General features: G+C 35.5%; 3 protein-coding genes and 1 pseudogene across 4 annotated transcripts; 3 read left to right on the top strand and 1 right to left on the bottom strand.

Moving 5' to 3' along the window:
* Positions 1-554: 554 nt before the first annotated feature.
* On the bottom strand, positions 555-3,034 carry LOC122041256. 2 transcript variants are annotated; one of them, XM_042600888.1, is made up of 3 exons: positions 2,889-3,034; positions 1,225-2,336; positions 555-840 (listed from the first exon to the last, which is right to left on the bottom strand). In XM_042600888.1, exons 1-3 carry the CDS (start codon positions 2,974-2,976, stop codon positions 769-771), a joined length of 1,272 nt encoding a protein of 423 aa, XP_042456822.1. In that variant the 5' UTR covers positions 2,977-3,034; the 3' UTR covers positions 555-768. The 2 variants fall into 2 exon arrangements, with proteins under 2 accessions (XP_042456822.1, XP_042456821.1); XM_042600887.1 differs by having other exon boundaries at positions 1,225-3,034.
* Positions 3,035-8,943: 5,909 nt separating this feature from the next.
* On the top strand, positions 8,944-15,352 carry LOC122041255 (probable uridine nucleosidase 2). Its single transcript, XM_042600886.1, has 9 exons — positions 8,944-9,084; positions 9,309-9,424; positions 9,541-9,600; positions 12,107-12,292; positions 12,369-12,473; positions 12,719-12,815; positions 12,946-13,053; positions 13,128-13,263; positions 15,056-15,352. The coding sequence occupies exons 1-9, from the start codon at positions 9,033-9,035 to the stop codon at positions 15,162-15,164; spliced, it is 969 nt and encodes a 322-aa protein (XP_042456820.1). The 5' UTR covers positions 8,944-9,032; the 3' UTR covers positions 15,165-15,352.
* An 885-nt stretch (positions 15,353-16,237) lies between these two features.
* On the top strand, positions 16,238-16,413 carry LOC122044496 (annotated as a pseudogene).
* Positions 16,414-16,701: 288 nt separating this feature from the next.
* Positions 16,702-17,497, top strand: LOC122039719. Its single transcript, XM_042599187.1, has one exon. The coding sequence runs from the start codon at positions 16,777-16,779 to the stop codon at positions 17,344-17,346; it is 570 nt and encodes a 189-aa protein (XP_042455121.1). The 5' UTR covers positions 16,702-16,776; the 3' UTR covers positions 17,347-17,497.
* Positions 17,498-18,409: the final 912 nt, after the last annotated feature.

The following is an 18,409-nucleotide window of genomic DNA, read 5'->3' as shown; positions in this document are numbered from 1 at the left end:
ATCAACACTTGCTAAAACTCAATCCAAAATCAAGAAAATATTCTTAGTTGACTTTCATGGCCATAAGGTTCAACCTCGATTTTCACAGTCCAAACATACTCAAAAATTCAATGAAAATTATTTCTATGCTCTACAAGTCATGGGTAACTTCGTGGTATAGTCGGATTCACAAAACTCATTTGTGATCCGAATTCCAAAATTTAATACCCTATTTTATTTCCTAAAAAAAATTTGAAAATTTATTTAATAAATCTAAACTTGTTCTAACCTGGCTCTGATACCAATATTAGATTTATTATATCACAATGCGGAAGCGTGACATCTCTAATTTCTCGAAAAATAAATAGGGTTAGTTTTCAAATTTTACCTCAGCAAATAAATATCGAATATTTGGGAACCACAAAAAACTCCTCGAATCTAAGAACCACGAAAAACTCTTCAAACCAAACTCGTAGTCGGGATGATAATCACGAACGAACTATCACCACTGATCCACAACGTTTCAATCCAGAGTCCAGCGATTTAAGAAGAAAGTGTTAGAAGTCTCTTCACCCTTTGTCTTTCTTTCTGCAATGTGCTCTTTATATAGTGCATACTTGCCTTACCCATTTCTCCCATTACTTTGTTGTGGGAATCATAGAGAAATAAGATCATAGGAATAACCACTCATGATCTCACAAGCGATATTACCAAAATACCCCTAAGTGGGCATAATTTCCAATAGAATGCAAGTAATAGGCGGGGTGAGTTTAGACAGATTGTAAGGATTTATGTCCCGCAGAGATTCGACTCCAAGACCTCATGGGACAAGCAACCCGCAGTAGCCAACTCAAGCTTTACCTGCATGTAGTGTGGTTAGTAATCACTACCTCAAAAGTTTGTTTGAGATGCATCTAAAACAAACTACAGTCAAAAGTTTAGTTCAGGGAAAGATGAACCAGTTTTTTTTCGCCTCATTGCAAGTCAGATATAAGACAGTAAAGCAAAGCATATCTTGAAATGATTCTAAGCTGTTTGTTTGAGAACAAAAACATATCGACCGAACCAGTTCTAGAACTTAGAAATTGAAATAGCCACAGAAGAATGCAGTATACATGGATCAAAGAAAACGAGAATACATCTACTCGATTATCGCTAAACGTTCGAGGAAGTACAAAGCAATGAAAAGCTAGTGAGAAGAGCTAATCATATAAGAGAGCGCGAACAAGGGAAAGTATATCATACTTCAAACAAGTGGTTTTGGTACGAAAATGTCCAGTCGGAATCATCAGAGGCGGTGAGCCCAATCCCCTCCATGCTAATGGATTCTGCAGACAAGATGGGTCCTTGTGCAGGACCTTTAGCTCCACCTTTTTCAGCTTCGAACACAAATTCGATGGATCCAAAACCAGCTGCATTGTGTTCATTTGAATTCTCTACATTGGCACTACTACTTTCCATGTCAAACTTAAGATCAGATATCAATCCTACTCTATCTTCTTCGAGGCAATTGAGATCCTCCTCATCGTCTGAAAACCATCGATAACCATCCAAGTTGCCCATCTCAAAGATCCTACTCATCAGTCCTTCTCTCCAAGATATCCTTGTTTCAGCACCTCCCAGAACTTCTTCTTCAGCGCAATTGTTGCCCGGCGGCGGATGCTGGAAACGGTTCAAATCTACTGAGTTCGAGGAAGTTTCGACCGATCCAAACTGGAAACTAAGCCCAGAGAATGTTGTTTGACAGCTCGCATTGTGCTTTTGCTGCTGCCTTGATGACAAGCTAACATTTTTTAGAACATTTGCAGCTGCATCGACCTTGAAGTCACTGAAACCGTTGCTATTTATCGAACTGGAATGTGTTGAAGGCGTGCCGGTAACATGGTCTTCGATCAAATACAGATGATTATTTCTTCTGGATGTCTTTGCAATTCTCTCTAGGATCAAAGAGAAGGGACTAACACTCCCACCACTGCTAGGAGTTCTCTGAACCATAACACCAGATGATGGTGTTGTTTCCAAGCATGGAGAATTGAGACCGAGCAATCCCGAAAGCTCCGGTGATTTACCACTGCTACAATTACTAGGAGACAACTTCCAAGAATCAGCAGGACAATGAGCCACACGAATTCTAGAACTAGAACTAAGACTGCGACGATGACCGGAATTTGCATTCTCTGGAGGCGAAGATAGCCAATGGATGGAAGCACCCGATAGTGGCGGAGGTGTCACAGAAACCCTAGTCGGATCGGAAACTCTGCGGCTGACCTCTGGAATCTCCAGCTGTCTTCCACCGATGGAGAGAATACCTCTAGGTCTACATTTTCGTCGGTCGTGCACTCCGACGATCACATGGCCTGCAGCAAAACACACAGGTGTGATTGAGGGGTTATCCATGGGGACCTCCGGCGAAATGGAAGCTTCAACGGGAGGAGTGGTGGTCGAAGTCGGTGTGGTCGTCAGCATCTGCTTCTCTTCATCTGCTTCCTCATGAGCGTTGAAGCTTAGCAGAGTTCTTTTAGGAGAAGAAGCCGGACATAAACCCACAGGCTGAAGATCGAATTTTGGGGAGGGATCTTTTACATCAGAGCTAGGTTTCCTCTTACTCCACTTCTGGAGTAGATCAGTGTTTGATTGTTTGATGAATTTGCCTGAAACAATCTGCTTAGGAACCCCAAAACCAGATCTTGATGCGCCCTTTTGGGAGGTCCGAGACACGGAAGCCTTCGCGGTGTTCTTGGGGTTGAAGGTTGCATTCCTTGTGTTCGAAGGCGCCGAACGGGGAGTTCCCGTCACCGGCTTGGATCGGGCGGGCGATTCTTTAGCAGAGGAATCAAAGAATCTAAAGCACCCACCTTTGGATGCCCCGGCGGCGCCAATAGGAGGGGCTGGAGGAGGAAGAAAGGTACCTCTGTTGAGCTCCTTCAGCGGATGCGATGCCACTGGCTTCTTCTTAGCCTCCAGTTTCTTCGCCATTGACCTTGGAACTGCGTTCATGGCTGTTCGCCCAATCGTTCTCGATAGATCCGTTGCCAAAATCGAATCTTTTTGAAACGGCCACAAAGCGGGAGAGAGAGAGGGTTCAGCCGCCGCCTCGAGATGCGATGACTTTTCATCGAACCGGACCGAGTGGAGGGGGACAGCTCGCAGTGGAACGATCAGAGCCGTCCCGACGCTTATCCTATGCCACATTGGACGGTACGATTTACGAGTAAGCGAAAATGGACTGACCGGATTGAGTATTGCTCTGTGATGACCTCATTTGGTCGGGAAAATTTCAGTTTGCTCCCCGTAATTTCGACACGCAAATACCCAATTAGACAATTTGCTATTTAGACAAAAATATATGAGTAAAAATTAAAATAGCGCTCTAAATTATGCAAATCTGGAGAACAAGTAAAAATTTGCATGCAGTCTCCATTAGCAAATATAAGTTTGCATGCATTTTTCATTGAAAAAAATCTTTCTTTTCACTCCCTAGTCTAATATACTTACCTAATTATCTCTGATATTTTAAGTATAAAAAGTCTAAAAATAAGTATAAATCTTCTTAAATTCAGTATAATTAAACTAGAATTTAGTATATTTTCTATCAAATTGAGTATTATTCTTTTTCCATCTTAATTGGATGGAAAATATACTAGATTTTTTTTAAATGGTACTCAATTAGATGTAAAATATATTAGATTTTCTTTAAATGATACTCAATTGGATGAAAAATATACTATATTTTTTTCAAATGGTACTGAATTTAAGAAGAGTTATATTAAATAGAAAAAAATCGTACTCAATTTAATAGAAAATATATTCAATTCTAGTTTAAAATGCTGAATTTAATAGGAATTATACTCATTTTTAGATTATTTATACCTAAAATATATGAAAATATACTCGAATATACTAGATTTTTTTTAAATAAAATATACTAGATTTTCTTTAAATTATACTCATTTTTGGATATTTTGTACCAAAAAAATCTGAGGGACAATTAGGTCACAATATTTGTATGAGGGAGTTTGAAACAAATAAAACTTTACATGCAAGAAGTAGAAACGAAATTTTTTATGGGTTAAAATTATATGTAAAATTCAAGTTCTGATTAGAATATTTCTCTACTTTACTCGCAAAAACAATGCCTTTTAAAAAAAAAATCAAAACGGCGCATATCAAAAATTTTATAACTCGAATATTCCTTATCCAACAAATAGTAGCTATCGATTAATACTATAACGTGTATATAGCTACTGCAAAATATATATAAAAGTTATCTAGTAGCTAGTGTAATCATTTTCAAATGATTTTAGGGTTTAAAATTTATAATTTAATGTTTAAGATTTATGATTTAATTATATTATTATTTTAAAATAATTTTGATTAATGTAAAATGATTTTAATGAAGTTTAAATAATTTAAGTTGGTAAATAAAATTTTAATATAATAATAATTTATATGTATTAATTTTGATTAAACTAAATAGTTAATTTTTTATATTAGAATAGCTATTGAGTAGTTTGTACACATTATAGTAGCTAACGATGTATATTGTAGTTAAATCTAAAATTTAAAATTTTAAAATCTAAATACTATTATATATAAAAAAAAACTTTTTATCAAAAGTATTTAAATTTCAATAAAATCATTTTAAATTAATCAAAAATATTTTAAAAGCAATTGTAGCAACTACTCCTAGTTGCTATAATACTATTATAACATTCCCTCGGAGTGATATGTTAGTTGAGATATCAGGTATTACCGTATTAGTTCTTAGAGTCGAAATTTAATATGTCTGAGTATATTTTTTCTCATGTCTTGACTATTGCACTAATGACTAGTGATTTATCTCATATATGTTGACATAAGGACGGTTTGACGGGGACAAACACTGGAGCGAGTGAATTATCTTTTTTACCACATATAATAGTATTGAAAGTAAGAAATAATGTTAAAACAATTACTCATAGCTGCTACAAGTAGAGCTGAGTAGGTTAGTACGGGACAGAATTACTACCATAGGGTAAAGATTAGAATCTTCACAAACTCGGAAAAATAAAACCTCCTCACATTAGTCAATTATAATCTCCTTATTTATTTTTTCATAGATAGCCATAGAGTCAAACGGGTAAGAGTACTGAAAAGATAGATTACATCTTTTACTACCATACAACACCATTAGATAAACCTATTTTAGGAATAATATTTTTATCGGGTACTCTTTTATTTTTTTTATTTTAAAAAAAAAACAAAGACAGCCTTTTGATTTATATAAATTTAAAAGCGTCTTTTTACCTAAAATATATTATTAAATATATGTCATACTAAATATTCTAATAGTAGATAAAAGAGTGGGCCTCTTAAAATACTAAAATAGTACGGTGCTTAGAATACTAGATTGATAAAGTAAATCATCAATAAAAGAATACTTTATCATTTTATCTATTTTTTATTTATTTTTAATAGCTATTAAAACAATTTTTATAAAAAAAGTAATATTAAATAATAAACATAATAATTGAAATAGCATTTATCGTTATTTTTTTTTGAGAAAAAATTAAATAATTTGTGATATAATTAATAATTCATAAGTTAAATTAGGGTATTAAAATGAAAAAGCAAATTAAAATATGGGTAAATATAAAGAAGAGCGTAAAAATAAATAAATAAATAAATCACCCTATTTTCTAAGAATATACGGACTTTCTATTCATTTTTCTTAAATTTTATTAAAATAACTTTAAAGGGATCGAAATCAAATTTTGTTTAAAAGATCAATTTACGTTAAAAAAAAAATAATTATTTTTAATATAGTATATATATATATATATATATATATATATATATATATATATATATACATCAATTTAACATGTAATTCATATTAAAAGAATCATTGTATTATATATATATATATATATATATATATATATATATATAGGATCAAATTAATATTTGAAAGTGTTAATATAATTAAGAGAACTAGATGAACATATAAAATTTAATTTCATATCATTATGAGCTCTCTAGGTCCATCTATTAATTTTGCTTGAAATCGATCAAAATCGGTTGATGAACCTAAAGAGCTCAGATGATATGTGATATGGTGCATAAATGAGAGGCCCGATAATGCCATGAAGTCAAAAGTCAAGGGGATGTGACAGTCAAAAGTCAAGTGGACGTGTCAGTCAAAAGTCAAGGGGGTGTGGCAGTCAAAACTCAAAAGAACGTGGTGGTCAACATTCAAGAGAAGCAGGGAGTCGGATCGCCTCGCGTCATCATCCGTATAATTCCTGGTCGGTCACAGGCAGGGCAGGTCCCCAGATCTAAGATGTAAGATGCAGTCTGGATTAATTGCTGACCTACCCCTGATGGATCATGTTTCCCCAGCTCGGGCTTTATAGGGGGTCATGTTACTTTTACTAAGACAACTCCCGACCGGCTCTTCAGCGGTCAAGGCATGAAAGATAGGACCCTCGCTATAATCTCAGATAAAACCAGATCGGTTCGCCACAACTCATCCACTTTATCAAGGCTCAATCTTGGTGGTGTCTCTAAGCAGTCATCCCGAGTTGTCTGTAGCTGAACCCGAGTGGGACGGAAAGCGATAAACGACAACAATATCAGGGGATTGTAACCTCTAGTCAGAGAATAACTGTCATACGCCAGAGAATATTCCAGGGTGCGTCAAAGTCGCTTCTCCGTCAACACCAACGTCATCTCCACCGGCCTCCATCTGACTCAGATTCCTAACAGGATCAATATGTAACCAAGTTTTATGTGTTTATCTAATTCTCTTAATTATATCTATATCCTCAAACATCAATTTGCCATAATATATTGAGAGCAATGATTTTTTTAACATAAATATGTTCAAAAAATCTAATTCGTGTAAAAAAAAATCATGGTACCCAATATATTTGGTCAAATTAATGTTTGAATGCATGAATAGGGATGTAAATGAACCAAATGGTTCGTGAGCTATTCGGAGCTTGATTTGATAAAAAGTTCGTTCGAGTTCGTTCGTTTATTTTATCGAGTCGAGCTCGAGCTCGATAGTTTTATCGAGTCGAGCTCGAGCTTAAGGATATTCAGCTCATGAGCCCGTGAACATATTTGTTTATAGGCTCGCGAGCTCGAGCTTGAGCTCGGCTCGTTTAAAGGACTCGAGCTCGACTCGTTTAAAGGGCTCGAGAACATGTTTGTTTATAGGTTTGTGAACTCAAGCTCGAGCTCGACTCATTTAAAGGGCTTGAGAACATGTTCGTTTATAGGCTCATGAACTCGGACTCGAGCTCAACTCGTTTAAAGGGCTCCAGAATATATTCGTTTATAGGCTCGTGAACTCGGGCTCGATTCGATTAAAGGGTTCGTGAACATGTTCAATGATGTGTTGAGTTTGGAAGTTTAATGTAGTAGTTTGGGATGTTTAATGATGTGCTGAGTTTATATTATTTTAGTTGTTAGGTTTGTTGAATAGTTATTCAAATGAGTTTTCAAACTCGCTTAACAAGCCTACAAAACGTGCAAAAAAAAAGAGCTATAAAACGAGCCCCAATACGAGTCTGAGCTCGATTAACGAGTTATGTTCGTTAACTATGATAATCGAGCTAATAACAAGTCGAGCTCGAATTGTTCGCGAGCTTTGTAATTCCAAAACGAGCCGAGCTCGAGCCTTGTGATAAAAGTTTGATTCGAACTCGAGACCGAATGTAACTTAAACGAGCCGAGCTCGAGCTTAATACTCTTCGGCTCGTTTACATCCCTAGGCATAAATATAATCAAGAAAATTAGACGAATACATATGACCTAACTCTATATCATTCAGTGCTCTCTAGATCCATTAGCCGATTTTGATCGATTTTAGACAAAATCGATAGATTGATCTAGAAAGCTTAGAATAGTACGAAATCAGGTTTTATGTGTTTATTTAGTTTTCTTAATTATATCCATACTTTTAAATATCAATTTGACTCAATATGTTAAGTGCAGTGTTTTTTAATATTAATTAGATTTTTCAAACATATTTTTATTTAAAAAATCATTATTTTTTAATATATTATATTAAATTGATATTTGAGTATATATATATAATCAGACGAGCATAGAACATAGTTCTATATCATTTCGATTATTAGTTTTTGATCCTGTCCGAATGAAGGAAGCTAGAAAGTCGGGGATGAGGTGACCGCTGACAGGAAAAAGAGTTCGATCCTGCAAAATAAAACCAAAGCAGGGAAGGGGTCTCTGACGTTGGCTTTCCGATGCTCAAGTCAAAATAAAAAAAAAAAGAGTAATCAAGAAAAATGATAAATCTTGCCTTCCTCATACCTGGCGTACCTTTTTATACTTTTTTCTGTGATTGTTCATCTGTCCTTATTTAATGATATTAATTGCCAAAGGAAAACTTATTTGTCTTGACTTCCGTATATTGATGATAAATATAGTGTTCTTCTTCATCTGGGCTTCCTCATATTAAATGACAGACGGCATGCTCTCTTTTGTTTTCTTGTCTCCTCATGTGTAATGTCATTCCTTGCGCCGGACGGGTGGTCCGAGCGGTTCGTTTTCCTGCGGGCTGGCTCATGATGCCTCGACCGGTCGGGTGATGTCCGCTCGACCATTCCTTTATTGACCGGGATAATTATAAGCTCGATGTTGATCACCTTGATTTTAGTCAATACCGTGTCAATTGATCCATAATAGATGAGCTCTCCCTTATCACTGTACCAATTTTAATTATATTTATGTTCATAAATACTAATTCAGAATAATATATTAATAACAATAATTTTTAACATAAATTAATTTTTAAAATAAAATTTATATTTAAAATTATACGGACCAAATTATTATTTTCGAAACTTTGAGAGTCAAAGTGTTGTACTTTCTACGTCTGTTTTTTTTTGAGTCCTTGACGTCAAATTGTCAATAGACCGCTCTGTGAAAATGATTAAAGAAGAGGTAGCACAATGAAATCTTCCAGCGAATAAATAAAACGGAGCGATGCCGCACCAGACGCGTCCTGCACTTCCTCTCCAGCTCTGCGCTTGCGTTACGGCATGGGGAAGGCGGAGAGGAAGAAGGTTATCATTGATACCGACCCTGGAATCGGTAATCAAAGCCCTAACCTTCAATCTAAGCAAATCTCTTTTATTTTGTCGTCTTCTACTTTGGCTTCGATTTGATTTTATCACTCATCCGCAACTTTCGTGGGTTAGATTTGGTTTCATCTGATTTCGATCTCGATCTGCATCTTTGTCAAAGAATTTTTTTGCTAATTATGCGCTTAAAGGGAGATCTTTTTGCTAATATTTTCGCGTGTTTGGGACGATTAGACGATGCGATGGCGATCTTTGTGGCGTTGAATTCTCCGGAGATAGAGGTGATCGGGCTGACGACAATTTATGGGAATGTCTATACAGAACTTGCTACCAAAAATGCTCTGCATTTGGTAATGGGGACCAAAAAATCCTGCATGTTTTGGATTTTTTTTTCTTGTTTTTTGTTTTTAATAGTTCGTATCAAAACTTTCGTCGCTGACCTATACGAACTTCCTTGTTCTTTTAGCTGGAAATTGCAGGAAGGACTGATATTCCAGTTGCTGAGGGATCTCATGTCACTATCTTGGTAATTTTGAAACAAATCGTTTACATTTATAAGCTATTCTCTTTTAAAGAAAAGAGTGTTCAATTTTAGAAGCCATTGTTTATGTCCCTCTGTTGTTTTCTACCATCTACTAGTTTCTTTCTGTTCTTATTGAGTTTTTCACCAGCTAGTCATTTAAGTTATAACGCGCAGTAGACCAATGATTGAAATAACTAACTGATCCAGGTTTCAGTCCATGGTCGGCTCTAGATGTACAATTAGTACGAGTATCAGTGTCAAAGGTGTGCCAAAAGAGGAGAAGGGGAAAGGAAAAAAAAAAAGGAAGTTATAGAAAGAGGAAGAAAAGGAGTAGGAGACTAGAAAGGTTATCTAGAGTGGAGAGCCATCACGTGAAGCACTGCTGAAGAAACGTGAGTCACAACATGCAGGTCTATGCTGGAGGAGGAAACTAGAGTTTCGGCATAGAGAAGGCGGTTCCAATGCACAGGAGTCAACATAGAGCTTCTTGCATCATGCCTTTTGACTTTAACCTCAAAAAGTTTCACCTGTGCCAACTAACTTGACTCTAGATTTTAAACAATAGTATATATTTGCCTCTTAAGGATTAAACAAAAACTTGGATCATGCCTTTTGACTTTCATCTCAAAGAGTTTCATCTGTGTCAACTAACATGACTCTAGATTTTAAACAATAGTATATATTTTCCTCTTAAGGATTAAATAAAAACTTGCATGATGCCTTTTGACTTTAACCTCAAAAAGTTTCACCTGTGCCAACTAATATGACTCTAGATTTTAAACAATAGTATAAATTTGCCTCTTAAGAATTAAATAAAAAGATGTAGTCATATAGTTGAGATAATGATCTAATAGGGGGACCCCTCGTACTCCTAATCAATTTACTCCTAGTCCTGATTTTTATTATTTATATTTAACCTCATTCTCTTGCAAATACATGAAAAACAAGATTATGAAGTTCGTGCTTATACCGTGAACATTTTAGAGAATTTCCAAATAGTCAATCCTATTGGATTGTGAATTGCAATGCCTAACTAATAATAACATAAAATATGTATATACACAAAACTGTGAAACGTCTTATGTAATACCATAATATGATTAATTGAGCTTAATGTTATGGTTCATAAGGATTTACTTGATGGTTGGCCTATGAGGCCGAGCCGTCCGCCTCCGGGACTAGTTGGACCTAAGGCCCAAATACCACCTGAATTAAAAAATAATAATAATAAATAAACAAGAGAAATATATTGCTTCATATCTTAGGGTAACCAAAATGGCTAAACATGTTCATATCATGTCATTTAGAATTGTACATCAATGCTATTTCATTGACAAATTAAGTTTATTAGATATAAGTTATAGCCCCCACAGGTTGACGCAGTTGATATCTGCATGGGTGGTTGCTTCAATAGGTCTTGAGATCAATTCTCAGCGAGTACAAAATGTCTTGTTGGGTGCATGATCTTTCCCATGCAAAGGGTGACTATATTAGGGCAAATGCCCCCTTGATTTACACTCTTCTAGAGGGGCTGCTAAGGTGACAGTTTCACCTTTTGCTCCAATTAGATATAAGTTATAACCAATTACATTAAATACGTACATATACGAAAATACTTATCTAGGAAGCTCAATTAAAGACAATTAGTTAGGTTTATATCATCAAAACTCATATCTTCCTTTGGAAATTCCCAAAAGTCTCTTATTCGATTTAGAGTTTGTTACTAGAATTTCACTCTCATGTCTATATCATTATTGTCATTAACCTCTAGCATGATCATTTCATCATCTTTTCCACCTAACCATTATCTATAATTTCACCAAGTGTCAACATCACCCTCATAAACTCCAAGTCTGCACATGGCAAGAATTCTTTTTTCTACTTCATCTTTGACTCTTAGAACTTGATTGCCCCTAATTTCTTCCTTTCTACTATTTAATAGAAGTATTTATTTTTTCCTATTTCCTTACTATGAGTTGGGTTTAATTCTGAAGGTTTGGATTTAATCTTTTTTTCTTCCTTTTTTTTTCCTAGAATGCAAGATATATATATATATATATACACACACACACACTAACAGTAATCTATTTGTATCATAGTTAGACTTTACAATTAATGATTTTCACTGTGCAACAAGGTACAATTCATATGTAAAACAATGTGTACGGTATCAATTGGCAGTACAGAAGAATATATCAGATCTGATGAATTCTTTTGTACTGCCAATTGATATTGTACGCATTGTTTTACATATGAATTGTACCTTGTTGCACAGTGAAAATCATTCATTGTAAAGGTCTAACTATGATACAAATAGATTACTGTTACTTTGTTGTAGAAGCATACTTCTACATCTGACATCCTCAAAATATCTCCATATTGATTTTTTTTTTTTTTTTTGGCAAGAAGGTACAAAGCTGATACAAATAGATGATTATTACTTTGTTGTAAAGGCATACTTCTATACCTGACATCCTCAAAACACCTTCATATTTCTTACATTGAATAGAAAGGTACAAAGCTCCGGATTGCTGATTTTGTACATGGTTCGGATGGGCTAGGAAACCAGAACTTTCCACCGCCAAAAGGAAAGGCCATTGATGAATCAGCTGCAACTTTTATTGTAGAAAAAGCTAAGCAATTTGCTGGAGAAGTTACTGTTGTTGCCCTTGGCCCACTTACCAATATTGCACTGGTTAGTTTCTGATATGATTCATCATTCATGTAATGAACTCATCATATATTCTTTAAAGTTTTAACACATGTTTCAGGCCATGGAACTCGACCCAGAATTTTCTAAAACGATAGGGCAAATCATCATCCTTGGTGGTGCCTTTTCTGTGAATGGGAATGTTAATCCAGCAGCTGAGGCTAATGTATGTTGTCATAATCCTTGTGGCATTATTACTTCCATTTGACCTTGAATTAAATACCATTTTATGACTTGCTTTTTTTGACAACTGATACAATCAGTTGAACTTTTAAAACTTGTCAATAGTCATCTTATCGCATGATTGCTGTCTAACTAGAGGAATCAAACTTTTAACACAGTGCATAATTTCATTCCTTTTTTCTATCTTATTCCATTTACCTTTATTTCTTTATGAAAATGGATAAGCAGATATTTGGTGATCCTGATGCTGCTGATATTGTGTTCACTAGCGGGGCTGATATTCTTACTGTGGGATTAAACGTGACACATCAAGTTATTTTTACAGGTAGATGTGCTATTTCTCTGTATCCTTTTGCACCACTTGTTAGTAGAGTTAGAACTTCTTATTAACAAAATGATGCTTCCAATACATGTATCTGTAATTTCTAAACTAATTACATTTGTCTATATTTCAGATGCAGATTTTGAGAAGCTCACACAATCAAAGGGCAAACTTGCTCAATATCTGTCCAATATTTTAGGGATTTACTTTTCGTATCACCATGATGCCTATGGAACACAAGGTTTGCAAAGGCAGACTTTTGCTGAGAAATTTGAAGCACATATAGACAGAATTATAATCTTTGTTATTATGCAGGAGTTTACCTTCATGACCCAACAGCTCTTCTTGCCGCAGTGGATCCATCATTGTTGACTTATACTGAGGGCGTGATACGAGTCCAGACAAGTGGTATAACTAGGGGCATGACCGTACTTGACAATACCAGAAAAACGTAAGCATTTCTTTTGTGAAAAAAAAACTTTATTATATTTTTTCTTTAAAATGACATCATTGTGAGATTTCAGATACCAAGCTAGGTATCTTCATGATTAATTTTCATTTCAAGGTTATGCTACTGAAGAATGATATGTGAATATATTAAACCCGTTATTTATTAATCTGAATACACAAAATGAATGTACAAATAGCCAGTTTATGGATTTTCCTTATTGCTAGTAATGGATGGTCGAGTAACAATAGCTTGCAAGAAACAAAATCAAAGGATGCATTGCAAAGTCTATCGCACAAAATAACTTTGGCTTTCTTTCATTAATAATACTACTATCATACTTGCTAGTCCAATTGGGTAAGGTTTATACTCGTGTTATTTTGTGATCTATGCCAAAGAGCACTTGGAACTATGTACTATCTTGAAAAGCAGGGAAGCAAAATTTTGCTCAGTATTTCAGCTTGAAGGTCACCATGAAGTTAAATCCCAATTGTTGACTTCAATCTTGTTTGAGGAAAACAGTTCTGTTTCTGCTAAATAGCCTAACCCTATTAGTTTAAGAATGTCACAATAAATTGGCTCTTAGTCCCATATGATATATTTACATCGATGGTGTTAGACTTCACTTGAGACTTGAAGTTGGTCCCCAATGAGGTATTTGGTCCTTCCATGCTCTGTCAAATTCCTGTAATTGTTCTTTTTTAATCAATATAATAAAATACTGTTCTAAACTCGGTATTAGTGCGAGTTTTTATTTATTTATTTGAGGAAGAGGTCGCAGATTTGATGTATAGCATAACCTTCTTTCCATGAACTCACACAATCATCACCCTCAAAACAATGTCCTTTTCAACAAGATTGCACATAACTTTCTTCATCCTCCTTCAGATTTGTTCTCATTGGAAGACTCAAATTAATCAAAGTAGCAAGGGCTGATGTTGTACATCAATTTCACCTCTATCTCCAAGGAGTACAATTTTATGGGCAACTCTCCGTATTATCTAGAATCAACTCTTTGTCCTTGAGGTCTGGGGTTCGAATCTCGGCATAGCCGAGGTAAATGCCTTCTTCATGCGTCAGTCACTATTCCAAGGCCAGTAGTCACCTGTGATTTACCTCCTCTGTGTTGGCCTTGGGATGGGTTGGTAGGGTGCTGGGTGAGCGCAGTCACCTTTTGCCAACTAGAAGAATCACTCTTTGTTGAGAGACCACTCGGTCACCATGATTTACTCCCTTCACCTTGCTGTGTGGCCGGCGTTGAGGGACGCTTGGGTGAACGAGTCACCTTTTGTTGCAATAGAATCACTCTTCGTCACTGTCTTCCAAAGGGCATATGTCACAACCTACCTAGATGACAGAATTGACCCTTGTCATGCTCAACTACTAGCCTTGAATGCTTAAACTCAAGTTAAAAACTTAGATAAGATTGTAACCCTCTTTATTACACGGTGCATTTACTTCTTAGCATTATGTTTGAGACATATCTGCGGTGCTAGTGTTGTACGCCTTTCATCTCGACTATGAGATACAATGATCATTCCATACCAAGATCAGTATTTTCTTGTTAAGCTGCTAGTTTTTTGTAGGAAAACCTTACGTTGAAGGAAATGCTGCCAGATAAATGCGAACAACATGTTTCATTTATCTCTCAGTATCTCTTCATTGAGTTCATATGCACAAAAAGCATGTTTTCTCAAGACGAGAACAAACTAGAGAAGAATGCCTATTCTTTGAATGTATCGCAAAAGTTCTGAATGGTTTATAGTATTACTAATTTGCTTTAAAATGTTAATAGGTATGGAGAAGTCACAGAATGGTCAAATAAGCCCACAGTGAAGATTGCTGTAACTGTGGATGCACCAGCAATACTCAGGATTGTCATGGAAAGGCTTGTGAATTCATAGGAACCGAGAATGTAAACCCTAAATAATGTTCACCAAGAAAGCAAATTTACCGAATTTGCTGTGAGCTCATGCTGAATTTGCTTTGCTTCATTTTATGTTCTTTCTTTTACTTTCAAGTTAATTCTTGTCAGGATCTTTATAAACAAGGTAATTTGAATGACGATGCATGAAGTGTGTTGGAACTTTCATTGTATGTTCTCTATGGAGAAACATTGATGGACAAGCTAGACGAAAACCAAGTCTACCAAATTGTGAATTGTGCTAATAACAGGTCATCTTTGATGAAGATCATGAATCTTGACACTTGGTGATGCATATCAACCTGTGTCCATGTTCTTGAGTCATCTTAGCCTCGAAGTTTTGATTGACGAAATTTGAGATGGAACATCAAAATTGAGAGAGCAAGACCCCCTGGCCCGGCGACCACCCGCACCCTAGGGTGCGCATCTAGTCTCCCAAATATTCATGATTTGATTTTTAGTTATGATGGATTGTAAATATTTTTCTTTAATAGGATGATAAATTTGAGATGTTGGATTGTAAGACAACTTTAATATTCTTTTTCTTCTCTTCTCGTTAGTAACACTCCTTTATGTTTCCGATAGAAATTTTTCTCCATCATGATCAATTTAAAGGTAAAATAAAAATTAAAAGGGCACTCTTTATTTTCATGATCGTTAAAAAGATATATTGAAAAGATGTCTCATCCTAATTTTTCATCCTAAAAGTATTTTTCATCTCCAAAAGACTATAATTGTTATAGTCATACTTGTTACAGTCCTATTAAAACAATTTTGCTTGAACAAATTTTAATTAAATTTAAATAATTTTGATAACTATTATATCCAACTCTTTAAACTGATTAAGTTTTGAATGACTGATTCAATTCAATATATATAAAATTAATTTTGATAAAGTCTAAAATAAAATTATGTTAATATTCTTTTTTTCATATTAAAAATAATTTTAAAGTTTATTAATAATTTTTTCTGATTATTTTTTATATAAAAAATATACAATATCATGGTTCTATTTAATATCATATCTTCGGTCGACAACATTAGAAAGTATATATTTCTTAACCTTTTGACTAAGATCAAGTATAGTATCTATTCTTATCAATTTAATATCTGATATAAAAAATTAAATTATTTTTTTTATAAGGAAGAGTTCGTTACAATAGCTTGCTGTTAGGGTTCTTGAATGTCGCTCTTATGTTGTAGTATTGTAGGAGTCTGATGTACCCTTAGGTCTAAGATATTAATTTATACATATTCATATATTATATTATACATGTAACACATATGCGTGATGAATAATAATTATTATAAAAGAGATGTTTTTATTTTTTCTTAATTATATTTGGTTTTATACAAATCCTAAAGAACCGAATATATAGCGGTGTAATAAAAGCAAAAAGAAGAAGTAGCCGTTAATCCATCCACCTCGCTCCTCTTCCAACGGTCGAATTCGCCCCTTCTACTCTGTTCTCAAGCCCTTCAAATACCACTCTCTCCTCTCCTCTCCTCTCCCATTACCGATCATCTCTCTCTCTCAAGTCTCAATCTCTTCGACAGATAAGTAATTCCTCGCGACAGATTCACATCGACCAATGGGGATCCTCTCCGTCGCTTCCCCGCCGGCCGCCTCCTCCTCTGCCGCCCGCTGCCGCGCGCACAAGTCCTTCCTCTTCTCCAACTACGTCCTCCTCGGCGCCGCCTCCAGCTGCATCTTCCTCACCTTCTCCCTCCGCCTGCTCCCCTCAGCCTGCGGCTTCCTTCTCATCCTTCTCCACGCCTTCACCATCGCCGCCGCCATAGCCGGCTGCGGGGCGGCCGCCGCCGCCGCCCCCTCCTCCCGCTGGTACGGCGCACACATGGTCGCCACCGTGCTCGCCGCCATCCTCCAGGGCGCCGTGGCCGTCCTCGCCCTCACCCGCACCGCCGACTTCCTCGCCGACGGGCTCAAGTCGTACGTGCGGGAGGAGGACGGCGCGGTGATTCTGCGGATGGTCGGGGCACTCGGCGTGCTCATCTTCTGCATGGAGTGGGTGGTCATGGCGCTCGCCTTCGTGCTCAGGTACTACGCCTACATTCACGACGGGGCCGGCACCGCCGCCGCCGCGGCCAAGGTGCAGCCGGAAGGGCAGTACGCCGGCGATTGGCAGCCTTTCCATGTCTGAATCGGAGATATATGCGATTGTTCTTTAATTATCTGCTTTTTATTTAAATTATATAAAAATATATAAAATGGGTTGTTCATTATAATTAATATTTTATTGTTTTACATTATTTTAAAATTTTAATTATTAAAAAAATGTTTTTTATTTTAAATAAAAATTATGCAAAAGAGACCAGCCAAATCATGGGTCAATTAATTGAGGGTTAAAATGAAAAGATCTTTCAAACATAAAGTAGTGAATATTAATATTATTACCAAACTAATTTATATATAGTATAAAAAAATAGATTTAAAAATGTATTCCTTCTTAACATATGTATTTTTTACAAATATAATCTATTGTAAAATAAAATAAGGTAAAAGAAACTAAGTTAATTTAGAGACTTGATAGGCAAATCGCTTAGTTGTTGCCGAATGGAAATTTTACGGAATGCCTGACCATAATTTTGTAGTCATCTCGATTTTTTAAATATAATTCAGGTATTCAACAATCAATTAATTCGGGCAAAGTAAAAATTATGAAAAAAATTCACCTAATTTTTGTCTATTTTGTTTCCTTTGGCGGTGTGACATTATATTCTTAGTCTTAATTATTTGAGTTTGAAATGTTTCATTGGAGCAACTTGCTACCAAAATTTCTGAAATTTGCCCTTGGATATATGTTGTAATAAGAACACTTTTTTTTCTACTTGTGTAATTAGTGAATAGGTTAATTACCAATTATAATAATTTGTTTTTGTCAAATATCATGCACAAAATTGTATAAAGTAAATCAATGGAAAAACAAAAAGGGAAAATAAAGATGGTCGAAAATAAAATGACATCTAGATTTTACAAATTGGCCCCTTTTTATTAAAAAATTTAAATGGGTGCCTCTTTCATAATTTTATCTCAAAATTATCATTTAACCTAGTGATTCTGCAGAATAACATATAGAAGTTATTTAAGGCCATTTTAGGATTTAAGATTTTACATCATGTAAAAATTACTTAGTAGTTGCTATAATTAGGGCTGTAAATAAGCCGAGCCGAGTTTTGGGGTGTTCAAGCTTGTATGATAAGATA

The sequence above is a fragment of the Zingiber officinale genome, chromosome 2A, assembly GCF_018446385.1.
Source record: "Zingiber officinale cultivar Zhangliang chromosome 2A, Zo_v1.1, whole genome shotgun sequence".
Taxonomy (NCBI): Eukaryota; Viridiplantae; Streptophyta; class Magnoliopsida; order Zingiberales; family Zingiberaceae; genus Zingiber; species Zingiber officinale.
This window is presented reverse-complemented; position numbering and strand designations above follow the sequence as displayed.